Genomic DNA, 22,755 nt, shown 5'->3' with positions numbered 1-22,755 from the left:
TCATGACCTCCAAACATTCCCCATTTGTTAGCCTCCAGTGAAGGTAATGGTAAAACACCTTTGTTCAAGTGTTTTAACTTAAGATCATACCAAAAAAAGGTACTTTTGTGGTGCTTTATTTGTCCAAATCTTCCTTTGATGGACACTTGAGCAACGTCAAGGAGCTAACCAAAAAGCCCTCCCTTTTTGAGTTCTTCTTTCCATCACCTCATCTCTGCCCTCGTAACCAAGTGGTTCTTGTAATGAATATGTGTTTCCTTAAAGCAGGCCCGCAGGGCAAAGGAGGCAGTTGCCCCATGGCTCAGTGATTCAAAAGAACTTGGGGCTCCCGGCTGCTGCTACTACAGGAGCAGCAACAGCCGGAGCTCTGGGCCCTTTATATTTATTCCAGAGGACCCTCTCCACACCCCCTTCCCCCGCTGCCCTGGCAGCTCTCAGGGGTGGCTGAGAGGTGAGTGGGGGGAGAGCCAGCATGCTGCCCCCTGCACGGTATGGAGGGCTAACTGTGCCAGCCCTGCTCCTGCCCATGGCTCCACCTCTTCTGGGAGCTCAGAGCTGCCCCACACAAACTTTGCCTAGGAGCCCAGCAAGTCTGTCAGCCCCCCACCTTGAACACAGGTGGAAAACTTAGGAATTGAACCATTTCTTGGACAGCAACCTTCTATTTTCCCTTTTTGTCACCAACATCAAAAGCAGCACCCCGAACTTGGCGCTCCCCAAACCCAGCACTCCAGGCAGTTGCCTAGGTTGCCAGTCCCTCAATCTGGCCCGACTGTGCAGTAATTAGAATGGCTTTTGAACATACAAGGGTTGCATTTTGGCCTCAAAGGTGCTGTGTAACTTAATGGGAACGTGCCCTTTGACTAAAGCAGAAGCAGCATCTAAGAAGGGAAATAAGTTCAAGATGGAAGGAAATAAAACAATGGCATAGTAAGTGGTTCTGTTTCCTGTTGGGCCATGGTAGGAAAGGCCCTTTTCCGTTATATATTGAAAAGACCATCCTTATCCTGAGGATACCAAGGGGATAGCATTATAGTATTTAATTCATGTTCTACATTGTACGTGGGTAAAAGGAAGAGAAACAGATTTTTGAAAGCAATTAACCTTTTCATTGTGGTAGCATTTAGTTGTTAAGAGGTCAGGACCCTGCTGGCCTAGGTCCTATGTAAATGGGGTAATAACTATTGCTACACATTGGATAGAAGAGACAAATGAGTAGGGATGTGAAAGAGTAGTCATAGCTTATCAGGTAGTCGAGTTAAGTACCAACCCCCCACTTTGCCTCTAGATCTGCTCTCTCCAATATTTTAGTCTGGAACTAAAGCTCATTTATCTCACTTTATTTAAAGGTGCAAACATTTTAGTCATGGTACAAAAGTATTCATTAAACTGTTGTTCAGTAACTACTTATTTTTAACTCTAGTTCCCTCACACACCTCCCCCATTCCCTCAAAAACTCACCAAAGTTGTTTATGCCCCTACTCTCTGGCCCATTAGTCTGATTATTATGGGCTTTGAGTGTGACAACTGGAAACAAGTTCCAAGAATTGATCAAGTATACAGAAAGAGGCTGCTTTATGTGCAAACTGTATTGGTACAACGGTGTGTGTTAGGGGTGTGGATTTATACCAACAGTTACACCTGTACAATAACTAATGTGGCTTCAGTTAGAGTGATGATAAAGTATTGTATTCAAGAACAGTGTATTTCCTTTTTTCATAAGTAGCAGTGCGCATCCTTCAGCAAGTCCCTTATGTGCCCTTAAGAGGTAAAGAATTTACTGAGTGGGCTTTATGGCAGCCATGAACATGACTGAAGAGACCCACCTCAGAGACAAGCTCTGCTGCATGTCACATTTCAAGGTAATGTTTCAACACTTTGGGCTCTGCCTTCTGGAAGCTCTTTTCTCTTTACTTGAGCTGGGCTGTTTCCTCTTGAGATTCCAGAGATATTTTTTAAGCTCTTGGTTCCAAAGGCTGTGGTCTCAAGCATCATATGTAACTGCATTCACAAGGGTGCCTGTGAGTGGTTTAATTACGTAGCATACAGTAGTGGTTCTTTCGGCTGGTGGGATGAATGTGGCCCAGTTACCGCACAGCTGCGGCTCCCTGCTACCCAGTGAGGTGGGTGGGATCCAGGCTGCCTCTGCACCCAGCATGCTAGCCAGCTCCACAGGGTCATGAGTCCAGATTCGGGGGCTGCCAGACGGCCCTGTGGGATCAGGAGTCTGGGGCTCACAACTGGCCCCAGGGAGTTCGGGTCTCCCAGCCAGCCCCATGAGGTTGAGGGTTACGATCTGCCAGGCATCCTGCAAAGTGAGGGTATGGAGCTGTCATTGGGCCCCAAGAGTATAGTGTAGGAAAAACTTGTAGGAATGTGCTACTTAGGGTGCACTGAGCATGCTCGCATATACTGAGCATGCTCACTATCATTTGCTGAAGCTATTGCCCTTCGTCCTGCCCTTATCAGCCATAAGATTCTACTTACTGCTTTGTACAGGGGTTAAAAAGTAGCAAAGGGGGCAAACTGGCCAGGTCTGAGCAGGGAATGAAAACTGTTTTTTTGCGGTGGGAGTGCCAAGCAGCTGGAGGCAGGATTAGGGTAGGGCCTGAGAGGCAAAATCAAGGAAGGGGGCAGAGGGTGGGAAATTAGGTGAGGGACAGAGGGGGTAACAGTTACTCCAATGGACTGACAGAGCAGTGTTTGCAAAAACAGCAGGGAAGAAGGGCTTTTTTTTTATTCCCCCCCCCCCCCCCGCCCCCCAAGACAGAACCTCTCTACATGGGCTTCCCAGGACTGAGTTCTTAAAGGTATGGGCGTCCAAATGCCTCGTGTGCATCTCCTCTGTCTGAGGTAACCTACTGAGGTGCTGCAGGAGATTTAATGCAGTAAAACATTTTACATATACTCCCTCAAAAACAAAGAATCCCTTATTGGTGTATCTGACTGCATAAAATGTCATAGCAGTTCACCAAGTTGTCTTAGCCGCTGCTAGCATTCCCTGAATTTTTAACTGTAAGTTCTTATTTTTAGAGCAGAAGTTTATTCTGTTGGATCATCTGACCCATTCTGACTGAGTTTCTGGCCTGGTTTCAAAACTTTGTTTTCATTCCGTCCACCAATGACTGTATTTTTGCAACTTATTTTCCCTCTCAATCCAACCCTTTGTGATTTTTCTACATACCATTTTGTACAACTTGATTCTCAGGTATTCAAGTGTACTGTCCCCTATAACATCTTTCTCAAAGGAAAAAATCTATTGCAATTCTTGCTGAAAATTAGAACTGCCATAATGGGTAAGACCAATAGTCCATCTAGTGCGATATCCTAGCTTCTCATGGGCTGTGTCCAGACTCAGGGGTTTTTTCGAAAAAAGTAGCCTTTTTTCGAAAAAACATTACCTGCGTCTAGACTGCAGCTGTGTTCTTTCGAAATTAAATCGAAAGAACGCAGCTTTTCTTTTGACGGCGGTAAACCTCATTTCACGAGGAAGAACGCCTTTTTTCGAAAGTGCTCTTTCGAAAAAAGGCGTTCTTGAATGCCAACAGGGCTTTTTAGAAAGAGAGCATCCAGACTCACTCGCTGCTTTCTTTCGAAAAAGCGGCTTGCTTTTTCGAAAGTACTGCTTGCAGTCTAGATGCTCTTTTTCGAAAGAGGCTTTTTCGAAAGATACTTTCGAAAAAGCCTCTTTCGAAAGAGGCTTGCAGTCTAGACATAGCCATAGGGACTAATGCCAGGGACTTCTAAGGGAACAGAACAGGCAATCAAGTGAGTGAACCATCCCCAGGTCCACTCCTAGCATCTGGTAGACAGAAGATGGTTTAGGGACACAGTGCAGTAGAAAGGGCCAGTGTCAACACTTTACCTGACAGGTGCTAGTTCCCCAGGCTGCCCTGGGCCCCATGAGGCCTCTCAAAGCATTGGACATGAGACAACTTCCCCAAAAAATCCAATGGACAGGACAGCTCTGCCTAGGGAATTACAGACCAGTCAGTTTACTTTGTGTACTTGGAAAGATAATACAGCAAATAATTAAGCAATCAATTTATAAACATCTGGAAGAAAGTAAGGTGATAATTAACAATCAGCATGGATTTGCCAAGAACAAATTGTGTCAAACCAACCTGATAGTTTTCTTTGACAGGGTAAGATGTCTTGAGGATAGGGTGGAAATGGTCAACATGGCATATATTGACTTTAATATCATTTTTGATAGTGTCTCACATGACCTCATAAACTAGGGAAATACAGCCTAGATGGAGATGATATAAGGTGGGTACATAACTGGTTGGATAACTGTTTCCAGAGAGTTGTCCTGTGGCACCTTAGAGATTAACCGAGATATATAGAATCATCAGCTTTTGTGGGCAAAATCCACTTCTTCAGCTTAACTGGAGTGGAAATAATACACACACAGTAGAAGTAGCTGTCAGTTGTAGACCCTGTGTTAATGAGGCTAATGAAGTGGGCAGGATGTGTCCTATAGTTTTTGATGTGGAAATGCAGATGTTAAAGGTAAGAGAAATTGCCTTTGTGATGTGCTACCAGTTAGTGTCTTTGTTCAAGCCCAGGGTAAAAGTGTCAAATCTGTAGATGAATTCCAGTTCTGCAGGCTCTCTCTTTAATTGGATAGTGAAATTCTTTTGTTAAAGAATGGTTACTTTCAAATCTTTTAAATGATTGAGTGTCCAGGTAGATAAAATGTTCCCCTATGGGTTTGTGTTTTACCATTTTTTATGTCTGATTTGTATCCCATTTATCCTTTGTCGTAGAGACTGTCCAGTTTGGCCAACATACATGGCTTGCTGGCACTTAATGGTATATATTAGGAGATGTGCAGTTGTATGATTTATGTTGTGGCTTATGTGGCTAGCTCCTGTGATGGTGCCGTTTGTATAGATATGTGGACAGAATTGCCAATGGGTTTTGTTGCAGGGGTAGGTTCCTGGGTGAATGTATCTGAGGTGTGATGTGTATGAAATAAACAGGGTGAAATTCAGTAAGGACAAAGGCCAAGTACTCCACTGAGGGAGGAAGAATGAGTTCCACACATGCAAAATAGGAAATGGCTTCCTAGGAAGGAGCACTGCAGAAGGGGACCTGCGGATCACAGTGGATAAGCTAAATATGGTTCAAAAGTGAACAGGGCTGCAAAAAATCAAACATCATTTTGGGATGTACTAGCAGGAGTGTTATAAGCAACACACAAGAAATCATTCTTTTGCTCTACTCTGCGCTGATTAGGCCTCAGATGGAGTATTGGGCTCAGTTCTGGGCACCACATTTCAGGAAAGATGCGAAGTGACAGTGGGCAGGTGTGGATTGGTAGAGTGCTCTGGTAAGAACTGACCACTGGTACTGGCCTGCGCACAGACCATTTTCGCTCCCTGCCAGGAGGGTCTGGCAGCACTGTTGTGGCCAGGCTGGCCTCACTATGAGGTGAACTGAGGCAGCTGCCTCAGGTGCCAGACTGAGGGGGAAAGGTGCCACTAGGACCCAGAGTGTAGAAAATTGTCTGCTGCTGGTGCATATGTATTCTCTCTGCAGTACCGTGAGAAGAGTAGAACAGGAAGAAGGCAGAATTGAGACCTTACAAAGTTTTGGCTCAAGAGAGGGGGCAGGGGGTGTCATTTGAGCTCCCCGCCTCAGGTGCTAAAATGTTGTGGGCCGGCCCTGGCTGTAGCAGCAAAGTTAGTGCTGCCAGATCCTACTGACCAGGGGTGCTGACGGGATGGTAGAGCAATAGAGGCAGCTGCTCTGGGGGGGAAAGTGGCAATTTAAAAGAACATGAGGCTCTCACCTGATGTCAATGGCTTGGGGTGGGTCTGCCTCCACCCATGTTCCTTCTGCTTTTCTGCACTCCAATCCTTTGCTAAGGATTCTGGGCCAGTGCACCAATAAGTCCTGGTATCTACTTTCATCCCTGGGGGAGATGTGGACAAATTTGGGAAGGTCCAGAAAGTTCTAGAAAACACAACCTGTGCAGGGAGACGGAAACATGAAAACCCTTTTCAAATATATTGTTGTAGCAAGAAGGTGGATTGGTTCTTCTTAACCTCTGAGGACACTATCAGAGGGGTAGCCGTGTTAGTCTGAATCTGCAAAAGCGACGAGGAGTCCTGTGGCACCTTATAGTTAGTCTATAAGGTGCCACAGGACTCCTCGTCGCTTCTGAGGACAGTGTTATGCTTATAAGAAGCACATGGGATCTTTATAGGGGAAAAGGCAATATGCTGCCTTTCTTAAGAATACAATAGTAAAACAGTTAGCATCTGCTTACATAGACTCTCTCACACAGTCCGACCAATCAATGTTATATTGACCATGGACCATGTCTTTCTCGTGGACAACCAGTTCGATCACTGATAGGAGTAGGGCTTTATTGGTCCATACCAAGGCTCCTGTCTTGGCAAGGTGTACCCCAAAATTATGGCAAAACAGCTCCTTTTTATAGCAGTTCTCCCTCACTTGGGATCAGTACTTTTTGCACTGTCCTGCTGTAATTAATCACTGTTTGATGAGATCTTATTTTCTTAAATTGTTCTTCTCCCTATCACAACTGTCTTACCTCCATAGGTGGTTGCTTATCTTGTAGTATTGTCAATCTGCCCTTCCGCAGTCTCCTGGCGCTTTTGCGTCGGTCCTGGGCATCTCCCTAGAACATCTGGTCTGGTGATGGCCTTCCCGGTCTATCACTCCTGACCCACATCCCTCATTCACGCGCACACAACAGCATTGATTTCTTTGTTGACCTAGCCGCACTATGAATATTTAAGCAAATGACAATTCAACCAATCATCGTCCTTAATTTCACAATTCTAACTGCAAAATGACAACTCTAAGAATCTGTTCCTGCCTTGGAGTCAGCTGGAGACACAATATTTGGCTGGTGCGCGGCAGCGGACCCTGGCCCCACGGCTGCGCCTGAAGCTACAGTGGGGGGACTGGGCTACAGGGGCCCAAGAAGCCAGGGCTTTCAATTGCCCCGGGAGCGCAGGGGAGAGGCTGGCGGCGCCAGGGAGCCTGGCCGGGCCGCTTGGCGCTCGCCCCCGATCCCGCAGAGCCTGGCTGGGCGGCCCGAGGCCCGGGGGAGGGGCTGGGGCTAGCACAGGGGCGGGGGCACCTGGGCGGCCCGGCCCCCCAGCGCCCCTCCCCGGCCGGTTTCCGGTGCGCTGCGCCGGCCTCCTCCCTCCGCTCCCTTCCCCGTGCGGCGCCGGCTGCGCCCAGTCCTGCTCCAGGTGGGATGGGGCGGGCGGGGGCAGGGTTGTTCGGTGCCCCCCCCCCAGTTGGTGCTTGTTGTGGGGTTGCTGCTTGCTGCGGGGGGGGGGTTTGTTTGCTCTGTGTCCCCCCCCCGATTAGGTGCTAGCTCCGGGGGGGGGGTTGCACTGTGTATCCCTTCCCTGGGGTTACTGCTTGCTGGGGGGGGGTGTTTGCTCTGTGTCCCCCCCCCCCGATTAGGTGCTAGCTCCGGGGGGGGGGGGTTGCACTGTGTATCCCTTCCCTGGGGTTACTGCTTGCTGGGGGGGGGGGTTGTTTGCTCTGTGTCCCCCCCCCGATTAGGTGCTAGCTCCGGGGGGGGGGGGGGTTGCACTGTGTATCCCTTCCCTGGGGTTACTGCTTGCTGGAGGGGGGGTGTTTGCTCTGTGTCCCCCCCCATTAGGTGCTTGCTCCGGGGGGGTTGCTGCTTGCTGGGGTGTGTGTGTGTTTGCTCTGTGTCTCCTCCCCGGGGTTGCTACTTGCTTGGGGGGAGAGGGGGTGGTTTGCTCTGTGTCACCTCCCCCCCCCCCCCCGAGTAGGTGCTTGCTCGGGGGGGTTGCACTGTGTATCCCCTCCCTGGGGTTGCTGCTTCAGGGGTTGCTGCTTGCTCCGGGGGGGGGGGTGTTTGCTCTGTGTTCCCTCCCTGGGGTTGCTGCTTTCTCCCGGGGGGCGGGGGTGTTTGCTCTGTGTCCCCTCCCTGGGTTTGGTGCCTTTTGCTAGGGGTGGGGACTGTTCGGTGCTCCCCAGGGCTGGTGCCTGCTGCTCAGGGCGCTGCTTGGTGCCCCCTATCCTGGTCTGGTGCCTGTTGCTGGTAGGGGTTGCTCTGTGTCCCTTCCCTGGCATTGGTGCCTGCTGTTGGGGAGGGGGCTGCTTCATCCCCATCCTCTATCTGGCTGGTGCTGGTCTCTGGGGAGGGGGAGGCCACAGGGTAGTTGATTTGGTGCATTTGTTCTCTTTCTTCCCCCCTCACCCTTCACTGGGTGCTGCCTGTTGGGAGGCCAGGCTGGGTGCTCTCCCACCCTCTCCCCTTCCCGCCTGCTGGCCAGATGCTCAGGCTTTGTACATGCTTATTGGAGGAGGAAATGGCTGGATGTCGGGGTCCAGTCATTAGCATCCTCCCCCACCCCGAGTTTGGGGAGTTTGTTACTGAAATTACATTCTACTAGCTACTGTGTATTTGTAGGGGCTGTGTTATCTACTGTTCCCTTCTGCACTAATCACTGATTGTTCTCAGTTACGGAGCTCTCTGTGTTATCCAGTTGGGCTGTGCCGAGCATTAATTCTCATAGCTAGCTCCAAATTAAACCTGGAGCCCCTTCAGAGGCAAAGCTGGAGAATCCTCTTCCATTCTCCCTGTGCCACAGCGACATGGCGTGGCCTGCCATGGTGTCAAAGAAGGGGCTATAAATGGCCTTCCATGTCCTTGTTCAGCCCAGCTCTGGTTTGAGGGTGTAAACCTTGCCTCAGGTAAAAGCAGCAGCTAGCATGACAGGCTATTTGAATTTCCTCTGCCTCCAGGTTTGTGGTGTTTGAGAGGAAGGAAGTACTATTTTGCACACACTGGCTTCCCATTACTTTATTAAATGTCAAATTTGTCCTAAGGGCAGTTCTGTTCTGTGAGCATCAAAGTCACTTGGTACCTTGCAAAACTGGCCACCTGTACTTTAGTTCAGCACATGTAACCTGTACTCAATGAAAGGCTCCATAAATTTATAGTACCTATGCGTTTATCTGGCTGAAAAGACTCCCTTAGTTTGCCTGGAGCCCTGCTAAGCACATTTTCCATCTCTGATATTTTGAACTTAGCAACAGGTCATTTCAAAGTTCCGTTCTTGTTGTCTCGTCTGGTTACATAGTCCCAAACCCTTCTGTGCTGAAAGTCCAGCTTCATTTTTAAGAGCAGCATTTAATTTTGCCTCACAGGAAACTAATTTCCTTGTTACAGAACGTAGCTGCCCAGATGTAAGTACTTGCCATCTAGGTTTTGTCATTCATTTGCGAGCAGGAGTTACTGTGATTGCAGGGGCAAATTCCAGGGTTGGAATTGAATGTCCCTAAAAATTTAGAATAGTGATAGAAATGTAGCCGTGTTAGTCTGGGGTAGTTGAAGCAAAATGCAGGACTATGTAGCACTTTGAAGACTAACAAGATGGTTTATTAGATGATGAGCTTTCGTGGGCCAGACCCACTTCCTCAGATCAAATACAAAAATTTAGTTGCGTTGATCTATTGGTGACTTGTGATGTAGAAAAGTGCGTTCTGGTTAAAGAGTTAATCTCTGATATAGATCATAGGAAGCTGATTTTGTGTTTGAATATCTCTGAGGTGGAAAAGGGTAGTCATGGTAACACTGACTTGCTTTTGATTTGGTCTTCTAAAGAGTTTTCGATAGCCATGATAAAGGGAAAGATTCAGTGGTGGGCAAATACTGGTCCTCGAGCCGGATCCAGTCCAGTTAGCCCTTGGTGGCCCCCCCCCCCCCACACTTTATTTACCTGCACCTCTGTGGGTAAGGGCGATCGCAGTTCCTATTGGCCATGGATTTCTGTTCCCGGCCAATAGGAGCTGTGGGAAGTGGTGTCCCAGTCCGTACTGCTTCCTGCTCCTCCCATTGGCCAGGAATGGCGATCCGTGGCCAATGGGAGCTGTGATCGCTGGTACCTATGGAAAGGTAAGTAAATATAGAAGCAGCAACCAAAGGCTAACCCTCAGGAACAGCTGTTGTTTTATTGCCCACCCTGGCCTAACTGAAAGTTTGTCAGCATTGGTTAGACTCAGAGGTGTTGGGGAATGCAACGTTTAAAGCTATAGATTGGACTTGTGTACACAACTTTAACAGCTATAGTTGTTAAATGATTATTAAAAATGTACTCACAATTCTGCTTATTGTATTGAATATTCTCGAGGTATGGGACTTTGTATGTGAGATTTTCTCATGCAAAATGTGTTCACTTCTTTCCTGTAGGTTTATATGGCTAGAAAATCTGGAGCAGTTCTCCTTGAATATAGAGGTAAGTCTGACTGTACTGTAGGAATATTGCTAATAGGCTTTATGCGTTGGATACATTTATTTTAAGACCTGGGGAGATCATCATATCATTCAACCTGACTGCATAGTGTGGGCCATATAATTTCTTCCAACTACTCCTGTTTTGAGCCCAGTGACTTGTGTGACCATTAAAGTATATCTTCTAGAAAGGCATCCAGTCTTGATTTGAAAAGTGTATTTATGTCTATTACATGTACTCCTTGGGGGGGAAAAAATGTAGTGTTAATGAAACATAACCATGCTGATGTGTTCAGAAACTTAGATGCCATATGGTGATTGTATGTATGGCCATTCAACTTCCTGATGCATTTCTCCTGTGCAAATAAACAATCTGTATTTTCCAATGTCCTCCCTATTTTTTTTTCAGGTTTATTTATAATCTTAATAAAATGTAGACGGTTTTGTAAAGCAAGTTTTTCCTACAGTCTAGATACAATATAGTTTATGTCTGGTTTTCTTCTTTGGACTCTCAGGGTCCCATAGGACATGGTGAAAGACAACACACCCATTTCACATGGAACTTGAGTTGGTAATGCCTAATAACTCTTCATGACTAATGATTCATACTTCAGACAATCCAGAGACTGTACAAACCAATTTTAGTGCAAGTTTGCCTTGCCTAGGGAAAAGCTACATGATCCAAAAAAACATACTCAAAGAATATGAGTTAATTTGACAGAATATTGACTAATAGGTATGTTATGTTACTGTCTCTCCTTTTTAACTGCAGGATTAGTTGGCTGCCATGCTAATGTTCCTTGTATTTGGAGTGCTGCTTCAAGAAATCCTGGCTAATGTCCAAGAGGAAAAGCTTATTGAAATACAAAATATTCCAGAAGTGCCGTTATATAGCTACAAAAGTATCAATATACCAGAAGAACATATTCCATACTTTCTGCACAACAATCAGCATATTGCCACAGTCTGTAAGCAGGACTCTCTTTGCCCATATAAAGTAGGTATTTCTTTGTTGACTCAAATGTAATTTTGGATTTTGGGGTTGCTTATTCTTAGAATCATAGAAGTTAAAGACAGCAATAAGTTGGTCTGCTTCCCAGTAAGTTGATCATCTCTGGGCTTAGAACTGCTCTTCTTTAAAGCTACTAAGCAATGCTCTTTACTGACTTCTGTGCTGTCACAAGAATGAAAAAATGGGATGTGATATGCAAAGAGTATTTTGTTATTTACCATGATGGTCAGTACCCTCTTGTGCACTATTATAACCTTTGGTTATAAGTATGCCTTCTGAGGTGTCATTTGAAAACTCATATCTCACCGTCAATATTACTGTGATAAAATGTGTGTGGCAACATTGTCAAGTTGTAAGATTCTGCTCTATGGTGTTAAGATCTCTTTCAAGTCTTGGAAGTGAGCAGACCAGTTACTTATACAAAAGGGCAAGCCGACACCTCAGCCATATGTAAGCAAGGCCAAATGACCCATCACCTGCTTAAGTGGCTATTCATTGTCAGGAAAATGGACATGGTGAAAAATCTACAAAGAAACAGCTTGGGGTTCCCTGTCTCACAGACTTTCTCTTGAGCCTCAGCGGGAGACCCTTCTCTAAAACCTATAAGGGAGGGCAGATGCCCCAAATAATTCCCCCTCTCCCTGCCCAGAGCTTCGATGTCACCTGAATAGCAAAGTAAGCAGTATGGACTTGGGGGGGGGGGAGGGGTGAGAGGGGAGAAGGTATGGAGTGGGATGGGGGGTAGGTCCAGACTGAAAAAGAAATTCAGTCAGTAGAACTGCTGAAAAGTGGTGAGAGACCCTACTTTGAATTCATTCTAGTTAGCTATTAGTTGCATTTTATTTTTATTTTAAAATGCATCCTTTTGTAGTTAATAAATCTGTTTTATTACTTTACCTAAGCCAGTGTGTTTGAATTGAAGACTACATCTACACTGCAGGCTTTTTGCACAAGAACAGGTGTTCTTGTGCAAAAACTTGCAGAGCGTCTACAGTGCACGTGCGTTCTTGCACAAGTACATTTACAGTAAGGCGTCGGAACAGAGGGCTTCTTGCACAGGAGTTATTCCTCTCCCCATGAGGAATAAGCCCTCTTGCGCAAGAGCTCATGTGCAAAAAAGTAGTGTGGACGGGCAACAGGGTTTTCTTGTGCAAGAAACCCCTATGGCTAAAATGGCCATCAGAGCTTTCTTGCGCAAGAGAGCGTCCACACTGCCATGGACGCTCTTGCGCGAAAGAACATCTCTTGCACAAAAGCGCATGGCAGTGTGGACATGCTCTTGCGCAAGACCTTTTGCACAAGAACTTTTGCACAAAACAGTGTTTGCGCAAAAAGCCTGCAGTGTAGACGTAGCTGAAGTGTTTGGGAAACTCCACTGAGACAACAGGATTTGTGCATATTCATAAAATGATAGCTGATGTATGAGCAGCTTTTATCCAGGAGAGAGCTGGGCAGTTCAAGATGCACGTTTCTGGGGAAAGTCTTGGCCTGGGAGTTTGCTAGTGTCACTCTGCAGTGTAATTCAGGAGTGGCTAGTTATTGCACTCCAAGGCTACTTCTACACTGGTAGCTTCTTGAGCAAGAACTGTTTTGCAGAAGAGTTCTTGCGCAAAAAGTCTTCCACAAGAGCGCGTCTACACTGGCACGTGCTTTTGCGCAAGAGCGTCTATGGCAGTACGGATGCTCTCTTGCACAAGAAAGCTCTGATGGCCATTTTAGTCATAGGGGTTTCTTGTGCAAGAAATTCACGTTGCCTGTCTACACTGCTTATTCCTCGTGGGGAGAGGAATAACTCTTCCGGAAGAAGCCTTGTTTTCTGATGCTGTGCTTTAAATTTACTTGCGCAAGAACGCGCATGCAGTGGACACACCCGGCAAGTTTTTGTGCAAGAACAGCTGTTCTTGCACGAGAAGCCGCCAGTGTATTGTAGCCATACAGTATAACTGGGAGAAAATTTTAAAAAAAAAGACGGGTGGTCCTGTAGCACCTTAGAGATTAACAAAAATATTATATAAATAAATTTGTTAGTCTCTATGGTGTTATAGGACCACTTATCTTTTTTTTAAAGTTACAGACTAACATGGCTACCCCTGTGAGACCGTATAACTGGGAGTAACTTACAGGCTGGATGGAGACTATGTGAGAGCAGACCAGGAGTGATAGCTCGAACAGTGATGCAGTGTTAAAGGCACCTTAGGTTAGACTAGAGAGCTGAGGTGACAGCTGTTTATCAGTCCAGATTATATCTGGGATATGTCACAGTGGTGCAACAAGCAAGGTGAGTGGTCAGCTCATTATTTTATATGGCATTTAAATGTTTTAGCCACTGGCACAGAGATTTTAAATGGGTCTCGAGTATGACTGGGAAAGTTATTTTCTGATTGCATATTTTTGAGTAATTGAAATGGAAACAGTAAAGCATAAAAATGAGCATCAGTGTTACAACTGCCAAGCTATAGTTAGACAGATTGGAGGTGGAAGAAGGGGAGCAAGAACATGAAAACCAGGTGTGGCAGGTAGAAATGAGACTGAAAGAACTAGTTTCTGCCCTGCAAGTGCCCACAGGCAAGCCATGGAGCTGATACTTCAAGGAACTGAAGCCCATAAATGAAAAGCCATGGAGCTGAAAGACAAAGAGCTAAAGAAAAGGAGGAGGAGAGGAAATATGATCGGTTCCTTGAGCGGAGCGAGGTGTTGGTAACTCTGGGATCTTTCCTATTTTTCTATCTGGTCCCAAGCCCAGACAAGTTGCGTCCTGTACACAAAAAGACTGCCCCAAGGAATATCTCGCCACTTTTCTAAAGCTTTGTGAGGTTCATATATTCCTGAAGACAAGGAATCCGCGCATTGATTGCAAAACTGAGTGGCAAAGCTTTAAATGCATTCAATGAAATGCCAATTCAGGAAATTTCACAATATTCTGAATATGAAAGAGCTGCTCTACAAAGGTTTCAAATTGCTCCAGAAGTGTATCGTTTGAAATTTAGAAATCTAACAAAAGGGTGTTGGCATATGAATCATAGTGAGTATGTTTATAAGATGTGTGACCTAATGAAAAAATAGCTAAAAGGGCCTGGACCTGAGGATTATGACCAATTGCTTGATTTCTTTGCTCAGGGAACTTTCCTTGATTATAAATGTAAGAAGTAGCTTGTGGGACAAATCTTTGAAGTCTATATTAGAAACTCTGGCTGATGCTTTTGAGCAAGTGCAGATGTCCAGTGAGCACAAGCTACAGAAAGAGGGGCACAAACCCTGTATAAAGGGAAAATCTCTTTTTGCCCCTGGAAAAAAGGAGAGTGGTTGAGTGCCTAAGTACTGACCCTCCCGCAAATTTTTCCTTCCTGAGAAATCCCCATCACAAACCATTATTATACAGTCAAAAAAAGAGAGACCTGTTTAAATTGAACAGCATGTTCATACACAGGAAAAAAGCTTTGTATACTAAATACAGTTAGAAAGTTTCTTGACTTTCTACCAGGCTGATGTAGTTTGCTCGTCACCTCCAGATTTATGTCAGATATACTGAAATGTTAAATACCTAGGCTTTAATCTTACAAACACTATACACGTGTCCAGCTCGTGCATATAGTCCTGTTGCAGTCCATGGGAATAATATTTGTGCATAAAAATGTGTGTGTGTTTGCAAGACGGGGGCCCAAAATATAAATAGATAATCTAAGCAGTTCCTTTTGGTGTTGTGTGAGAGAATATAAAATTGAAAGGTTTTTATACAAGACTGTCAAAGAAACTGTTAACCATTTTTTTAAAGTCATCTGAAATATAATCTAAGTAGTCAGTTGTTCTCAATGGGGATCTCCTGTGTTACAGAAATACCTGAAGAAGCTAAAATCCTGCTGGGGCTATGAGAGATCCTGCAAGCCAGAATACAGGTTTGGTTACCCGGTGTGTGATTATGTTGAAACAGGATGGTAAGTTTCTCTTTTAAATGTGTAGAAGTGCAGTAGGTCCCTAAGATATGATACTCATATTTATGCTGAAACTTGAGTTTGTTTACTTGTTTCGTGCACTGTACAATCTTCTCTAATGGAGGATTTTTGTCAATACTCTATTATTTTCCATTGGAGACCTACATAATATTGAACTTTTTCAGGGGGAAAAAAAGTGTACTTTGAAATACTTAATGTCCTGCTATTTATACAAACTGGCTTGTTTGTTATAATATAGCCTTGAATTCAAGTGCCTTTTTTTCATTGCTTAAAAAAGAAAAGAAAACTTCACTTGATGTCTTTGCCTGTATCCAGTTGATAAGTTTCCTGTTTTGAAACTGAATGGAGATAAAAGACAATACGTTGGCTGGCTCTTTTGTTCTGGTTTATGTGTTAATAACGTCAGTACACAGAGCAGACTCTCTCTTCTCACAAGACGGTTGTCAGATCCCTCTCATTCTGTTAGGGGAATGATATTTTCTGTTACAGGCCATGTTCCCCACCCAGGGTATGTCTAGACTGCATCCCTCTGTCGCCAGAGGGATGTAAATTAGACATACCAATATTGCAAATAAAGTGGGGATTTAAATCTCCCGCGCTTCATTTGAATAAAAATGGCCACCGTGCTTTGCCGAGTCAGCAGTTTGTCAGCAAAAAGCGGCTGTCAAGACAGGGATTGGGCGACAAAGAAAGCCTTTGTCGGCTGATCCCATATGCCTCGTAAAACAAGGTTTACAGGATTGGCTGACAAAGGCTTTCTTTGTCGCCCAATCCTTGTCTTGACAGCTGCTTTTTGCCGACAAACTGCTGACTTGGCAAAACGTGACGGCCATTTTTATTCAAATGCAGTGCGGGAGATTTAAATCCCCGATTCATTTGCAATGTCGGTAAGTCTAATGTACATCCCTCTGGCAACAGAGGGATGTAGTCTAGACATACCCCCTGTGTCTATGATGCCCAATCTAAGGTTAGTGCCTACAGTTTTGATTTCTATTAAAATTTGGCCTGAAGAGCTTGTTTGTCCTTTTTCTAGCCCCAGTGCTAAGCCATACAGTGAGGATCGTTTTACAAGATCTGTGGCATCATAACTACCATTATTTCCTTTTTACTCTTTCCTTTTTGTGTATCTTTCATTTTTACTTGCCTATTTTTATCTGTCTAGTCTGAGATTGTCCATTGTAATTTGTAGAAATTAAAAACAGAAGAGAACCTGCCATTAACCACCAATTGTGTTGTTTCCGCTCTCCATTGCATCGATTAAAAAAGGCATAAATATTGTTTTTATAGCTCTGCTTTCATAAATTGATAGACTCTTAAGGCCTGAAGGACCTGTTGTGATCGCCTAGTCCAACCTGCTACGTAACATAGGCAATAGAAACCCCTGCAAATAATTCCTATTAGAAAAACATCCATCTTGATTAAAGTAATGGAGAATAGACAGTCCCCCTTGGTAAATTGTTCCAATGGCTAATTGCTCTCACTGTTAAAAAAAATTACACCTTATTTGACTGGCTAGTTTTGAGATCTCACAAAACTAGCCAGTCAAATAAGGTATAATAAAATGAAGATGAGGATAAATAAAATTAATTTCTCAGGCATCTGCCTGCAGCTTGAATTAAAGGGCAACTTGAGAAAGCTAAAATGTATTAAATGAAGGTTCTTGGGTTTTTTCCATGCATCAGGGCTAATGACATTGAGACAGCTCAGCAGATATTTTGGAAGCAAGCTGACTTTGGTTATGTTAAAGAAAGGCTGGATGAAATGAAAACTCACTGCAAGCCTATAACAAAGGTAAGTATTTTGATATACTTATAAATAGTGCAGTCTTCATACATCGTTAAACATAATGCCACTACATAAGCCACATTTCAAAAAAATTGTGGAGAAATTGGAGAGGGTTCAGGGCAAAGCAAGAGAAATTATTAAAGGTCTATGAAGGAAGACTGACAGAACTGGGTTTGTTTAGTTTGGAAAAGAGAAGACTGAGAGGGGACATGATAGCAGTTTTCAAGTACTTAACAGGGTGTTACAAGGAGGAGGGAGAAAAATTGTTTTCCTTGACTGCTGATGATAGGACAAGAAGCAATGAGCTTACATTGCAGCAAGGGAGGTTTAGGTTGGACGTTAGGGAAAACTTCCTAACCATCAGGATGGTTAAACACTTGAATGAACTGTGGAATCTCCATCATTGGAGAGTAGGTTAGATAAACATCTATCAGGGATGATCTAGATGGTGCTTGGTCCTGCCGTGACTACAGGGGACTGGACTTGATGTCCACTTGAGGGTCCTTCCAATTCTAGTGTGTTATGATTTTATGGTACACTCACACCAGGAATACTGCATACAATTCTGGTATCCCCATCTCAAAAAGATTGTTTAGAATTGGAAAAAAATACAAAGAAGGATAATAAAAATGTTAGGTGTATGGAACAGCTTCCATTTGGAAAGGGTCACTAAAGGGGGATAAGATAAAGATCTATAAGATTGTGAATGGTGTGAAAAAAGTGAATAGGTAAGTAATATTTACCCCTTTACATAACACAAGAAACAGAGGTTACCTGAGGAAATTAATAGCCAGTACATGTTAAAAGAAACCAAGTAAGTAATTCTTCACACAATGCGCAATCAACTTGTGGAACTCATTGCCAGAGGATGTTGTGAAGGCCAAAAGTATAACTGGGTTCAAAAAAGAATTACATAAATTAATGGAGGATATGTCTGCCAATGGCTATGAGCCAAGAGGGTCAGGGACATGCAGCTCTTTGCTCTGGGTGATCCTAATCCTCAGACTGCCAGCAGTTGGGACTGGAGGATAGTGAATGGATCACTCATAATAACCCTGTTCTGTTCATTCCCTCTGAATCATCTGGCACCAGCAACTGTCAGAAGACAGGATACTGAGCTAGAGGGACTACTGGTCTGGCAGTGTGTGGCCATTCTTATGTTCTTATGCTCTTAATATTACCTTATTTTAATCAATCCCTACTTGTTCTTTTTGCACAGGGCGATTCATCTCTGGCCTGCTCACAGTACCTCCAGCATTGTAGAGCAACAAACTTGTACATTGATTTAAGAGCCATAAAGCGAAACCATGACAGGTCTCTGAATTGCTTATGTTCCAGCAATGCCAGGAAATACCTGGGGAAATACACTTTAAAATGCATATTTCATAAATCTCCGTCTCTGCAGTTAGCTAGGGCATATGTCATCGTAGTATCTGAGTTTCAAAATCTATAGCCCCAAAGCCTAGTTGTGCTGGGTTCTTCCCAGGGTTACCGTGGCCTAAACCAGACAGCTTACTGGGGAGGCTTGAGACATTACACATGGCGAATAGTCCCTACTGAAGTCAGTAGGATGACATGTAAAATAGTGCTCATCTTTGCAGGATCTGGACCTTGAATATCAATCACATGGGTAGATTTCAGGAAGGGCAGTTTTGGTGTGTTGCATTTACCATGACTGGCAGCACCTTTCTCGTTGAAATTCTCAGGGATAGAAACTGTAGCACCACACACATCTGTGTTTTTTTCCTATGAGCAACTTGGTTTGGGGAAATACTTGGGTCTCCTCCTTAAAATAAATGTGCCCATTGGCAAAAGCAGTGTAGTCAATTAAGCCTGTCTAGAGTGCACATCATTTTAAAGGGATGCAGTTAACTTGAATTCTAAAGAAATTTAAAAACATGAGTTCAAGGTACTTTGTTGTTACACTTGCCCTGAGCCTCTGTCTATATTTCTTGGGTTCACAATCACATTTTCCTATTTAAAATATATATATATGCATCTTTCTCACTTCTAGTGCTGTGTGCTTGATCACACTTACTAGTAAGGTTAGATTGATAATAATTTATAAAAGGGTTAATTTATGATTAATATGTATTAATAATACATTAATAAATAATTAGAACCCAACACATCACTAGGTTGGTTTTAACAGTTCCTTTCAGCATATGCTGGCATGCAATTACAAAATAACACATGCTACTCATGTCTTTAACATGGTTTTATCACCTGTTAGTCATTTTGTGGTAAAATGTGTTACTATAATTACACAAATAGGTAAAACTTATGTCCATATTCTGTACTGAGCTCCATATGGGTACAACACTCCACCCCCGTGTCACTCACTACTGAACTGTGGGCTAACTTTGCACAAGAGGAAACTGTGAAACTGAACAGGCTGTGTCAGTAGAGACCCAAAATAAAGATATTTTAAGAATTGATAAACTTTAAGAATCTTTTCTGTTAATCTTGTGTTATTTGTCTTAGAAGAGCAAACATTTCCACTCTGAAAATATGACTTTAAAAACAAAAGTTAGTGATGTCCCTTTAACTAGTGCACACATTTAAACCTAGTTGAAAATTTTTTTGTTAGTTGTTGAAAAATATCCCTATTGATATTCAAGGTATGGCATTGCTATGTTTTTCGAGTGCTATTTTGAATTGTTAATGCTATTTCGAACTGTTATTAACAGTTCAAAATAGCATTCAAAAAAACACCAATCCCAATTCTTGTAATAGTATAAATAAATGTTGCAGTAATCGTATAAATACATTGTGCAATAGTATAAATATCTTTTGCAATCTCAGTTCTTGTAGTAGCACAAAATGTATTGTATTAATTGGCTCAAGGATATTCTGAATTGGAGGAATCTCCAGGTTTTTTTCTGTAGTCTGGTAAAATTCTACCCTTTTGTACTACAGGCAGTCCCCAGGTTACGTACAAGGTAGGGACTGTAGGTTTGTTCTTAAGTTGAATTTGTATGTAAGTCGGAACTGGTACATATTGTAGGGGAAACTCTAGCCAAACATTTCTCCAGAGATCAGTTTTATTCTCCCACACCTCACTTCCCTCAGTCCTTTATTCTCAAGCTGAGGTGTCTGCTGAGAAAAGCTGCTCCGCATCTCCCTAGTCTGCTGGGGGGGGCGCTAGCTTTGCGTCTCCCTGGTCTGCTGGGGGGAAGCAGCTAGTGCGGGGTTGCCTCACCCCATTTGTAAGTAGGGATCCGATGTAAGTCGGATCCATGTAACCCGGGGACTGCCTGTATATGAAAATAAATAATCATTTATATTACATGATTTTTGTGGGTGAATATAATGCCCAGAAAGTGAAAAGAAGACCCCAGTTCAGTAAGGTACTTAAGTACATGTTTCATGTTAAGCACGTGAATAGCTTTGTTTAAGTCGGGGGGCGGGAGGGGGACTATTTGTGCTGAAACTTAAGCACATGTTTAAGTACCTTGCTGAATCGAGCTAGCACCTAACTGCATTTGCCTGAGCTGGATGCTGTGCAGGCTTATCCAAGTAGAGTAGCATTGTATCTCAATAGTAATGTGCATTGCTCCTGGTATTCCACTTCTGGGCTGGGCCCCTCTTGAACTCTCATGCGGGGCCAGTTGGTTTATGTTAATGTGCGTTTATTCCTTTGCATTAGATTCAAGGAAGACTTTCTTCCAAACGGACAAATCGGAGGTCATTGTAACTTAGACAGTCAAGCATTCATGGCTGAAGGTCAGCGCAAGAGCCCGCTGCAGTCTTGGTATGATTTGGATTGGAGCTATTTCCAACTTTGGGTTTTTACTGTTCTTTCTCCACTTGCCTTTCTTTGGCACCAGCAGTTCTCAGGCATTTAGTGCTGATGTGTTACATGCTGCGGAATACTGACTCTCGGAAATAAGAAGTGAGTGCAAATTGAATCCCCACTCGAGTATGCATAGCAGAGCCCATCTGCAGAATGAGTCAGTAATGAGAAGTCCTTTGTGTATAGTGGTTTCATATTTAGGGATGAAAAGCACTGTTACCTAGGTCAGCTAAGCATGTCAATTTTGAGCATAAGTGCTTTGCTGAACTGGGGCCTACATGATGTCTGTATGTTACGCTCCTGTACCCTCAATAGCTAATTTTTTGCCTGAAATTATGGGATGAGTGCAACAATCTACAGGACTAAGGGACAGTTTCAGGGAAGTGCTTTGTGAGGACACTCATCCTGGAGTGAGGCAGCATGGGATTTATTGCTCTTTTGCTGCTTGAAGTGCTACTGTCACAGAGGGTTTGTCTGCACAGCAATTAAACCTATGACTGGCCCATGCCAGTTTGGGCTCTGTTGCCCTGGGACCCCACACCATATAAATATATCCACAGTCACAGGTTAATCTCTAGGGCAGATGCGACTGGAGCCATCAACTAAGATCTAAGGCCATGTCTCCACTTGCTGGGGGGATCAACCGACGCTCGGGTGATCAATCTTGCAGGGTTTGATTTAGTGGGTCTACTAAAGACTTGCTAAATCGAATGCTGAGAGCACCCCCACATGTAGCCGGTACTCCATGCTGTCACGAGGATTAAGGGAAGTCGATAGAAACATTTCTCCTATTAATCTCCTGCTGTGAGGCTATCCCAGAAATTGGTGCAAGGTATGTTGACTCCAGCTACGCAATTTATGTAGCTAGAGTTTCATATCTTGCATTGATTTTCTCCACCAGTGTAGACCTGGCCTAAGTTTCCCTCCATGTCAGCTTCCATTTGTTCCTTCTCTGATCTCACCAGAGTTCCCCTAAATTCCTCTCTCTGGCCATATTTAACCTCATTGTCTCACCTGTGACCAGTAATCTCAGGGCCATCTGAACCTCTGATCCATTTTTGAAAGATGGCTATCTATAGGCAAGACCGATGGTTATCCGCAAAACAAACCCTTCTAACTGGCTGCAGACTTAATCAGCTTTTCACCTGCAGGCATTAATCTCACCAAAGCCTTGAGGTCTGCAGTGAAATGCCTTTTAAATGCAGATCAACAAGGTGGACAGACACAAATGTATTCACATTAACTTTACCCTGGATACATGGATGGAAGGAAAGACTCTTTTCACAGTTCTCTGCTAGGTTGATTTGTAGATCAGAGATGCTGCTTGCTCCTGAGATCAAAGGCAGATCTTTTAACCTTTCAAAGCTAATGACCTAACACCCCTGAGTTACAATTTAAAATTATTTTTAATTGTCAAACTTTATCCAACTTTGGCAGCATTATTCCATGAACTGTTGTCAAACTGAGAATGTGTAATAGGTACTTTTGTATTCAGACACATGGTTTGAAAAGCATATTACATGTCATTGAACACTTTCAGGTTTGCTGAACTCCAGACATATACTCCATTAAGCTTCAGACCTATAGAAGATGGCAAATGTGACATTGTTATTGAAAAGCCAACTTACTTCATGAAGTTAGATGCAGGTAACAGGTATTATTTTACTGCATCCTACAGTGTGATAATGCAGTGTCCATTTGCATTACGTATTCAGATTGAATTTCATACACACCTCCCTCCTTCCAAAAATGTATGTAGTTTGTATAGATATTTGAACGAGGAAGTGAGACTGTAAGACTTTATTTTTCACTCCCTTTTCATAGTTCAACCAAATCTGTGAGATTTGTGACCAAGTGCAAGTTTTGTTCTGTTAACAGATGCTTAAAATACACCAGAAAAGTTTCATACCACTTCCGTGACACTTTGACTTTGACTCATATCTCAAAG

The 22,755-nt window shown here is 43.8% G+C and overlaps 1 protein-coding gene and 1 long non-coding RNA gene across 6 annotated transcripts in view; one reads left to right on the top strand and one right to left on the bottom strand.

Annotated features, from left to right (window-relative positions):
- Window positions 1-1,277: 1,277 nt before the first annotated feature.
- Window positions 1,278-7,037, bottom strand: LOC142830909 (uncharacterized). The gene is made up of 3 exons (XR_012906446.1): window positions 6,569-7,037; window positions 5,801-5,978; window positions 1,278-2,308 (listed from the first exon to the last, which is right to left on the bottom strand). It is a non-coding gene; the product is annotated as an uncharacterized LOC142830909 (long non-coding RNA).
- Window positions 7,038-7,128: 91 nt separating this feature from the next.
- EOGT (EGF domain specific O-linked N-acetylglucosamine transferase) overlaps window positions 7,129-22,755 on the top strand; it is a 65,932-nt gene continuing 50,305 nt past the window's right edge. For all 5 annotated transcript variants that reach the window (XR_012906444.1, XR_012906445.1, XM_075938561.1 and 2 more), the window contains exons 1-8: window positions 7,129-7,238; window positions 10,223-10,268; window positions 11,037-11,261; window positions 15,108-15,208; window positions 16,909-17,017; window positions 18,231-18,325; window positions 20,661-20,765; window positions 22,348-22,454. Coding sequence is in view for 3 of the 5 variants with exons in the window: in XM_075938561.1 (XP_075794676.1) it covers window positions 11,052-11,261; window positions 15,108-15,208; window positions 16,909-17,017; window positions 18,231-18,325; window positions 20,661-20,765; window positions 22,348-22,454 (727 nt within the window). In the remaining 2 variants the exon portion in view is untranslated. The remainder of the gene's footprint in view (window positions 7,239-10,222; window positions 10,269-11,036; window positions 11,262-15,107; window positions 15,209-16,908; window positions 17,018-18,230; window positions 18,326-20,660; window positions 20,766-22,347; window positions 22,455-22,755) is intronic.

Source organism: Pelodiscus sinensis, chromosome 11, assembly GCF_049634645.1.
Source record: "Pelodiscus sinensis isolate JC-2024 chromosome 11, ASM4963464v1, whole genome shotgun sequence".
Classification (NCBI taxonomy): Eukaryota; Metazoa; Chordata; order Testudines; family Trionychidae; genus Pelodiscus; species Pelodiscus sinensis.
Note: the sequence above shows the minus strand (reverse complement) of the source record. Positions and strands in the feature narration are given on the sequence as shown.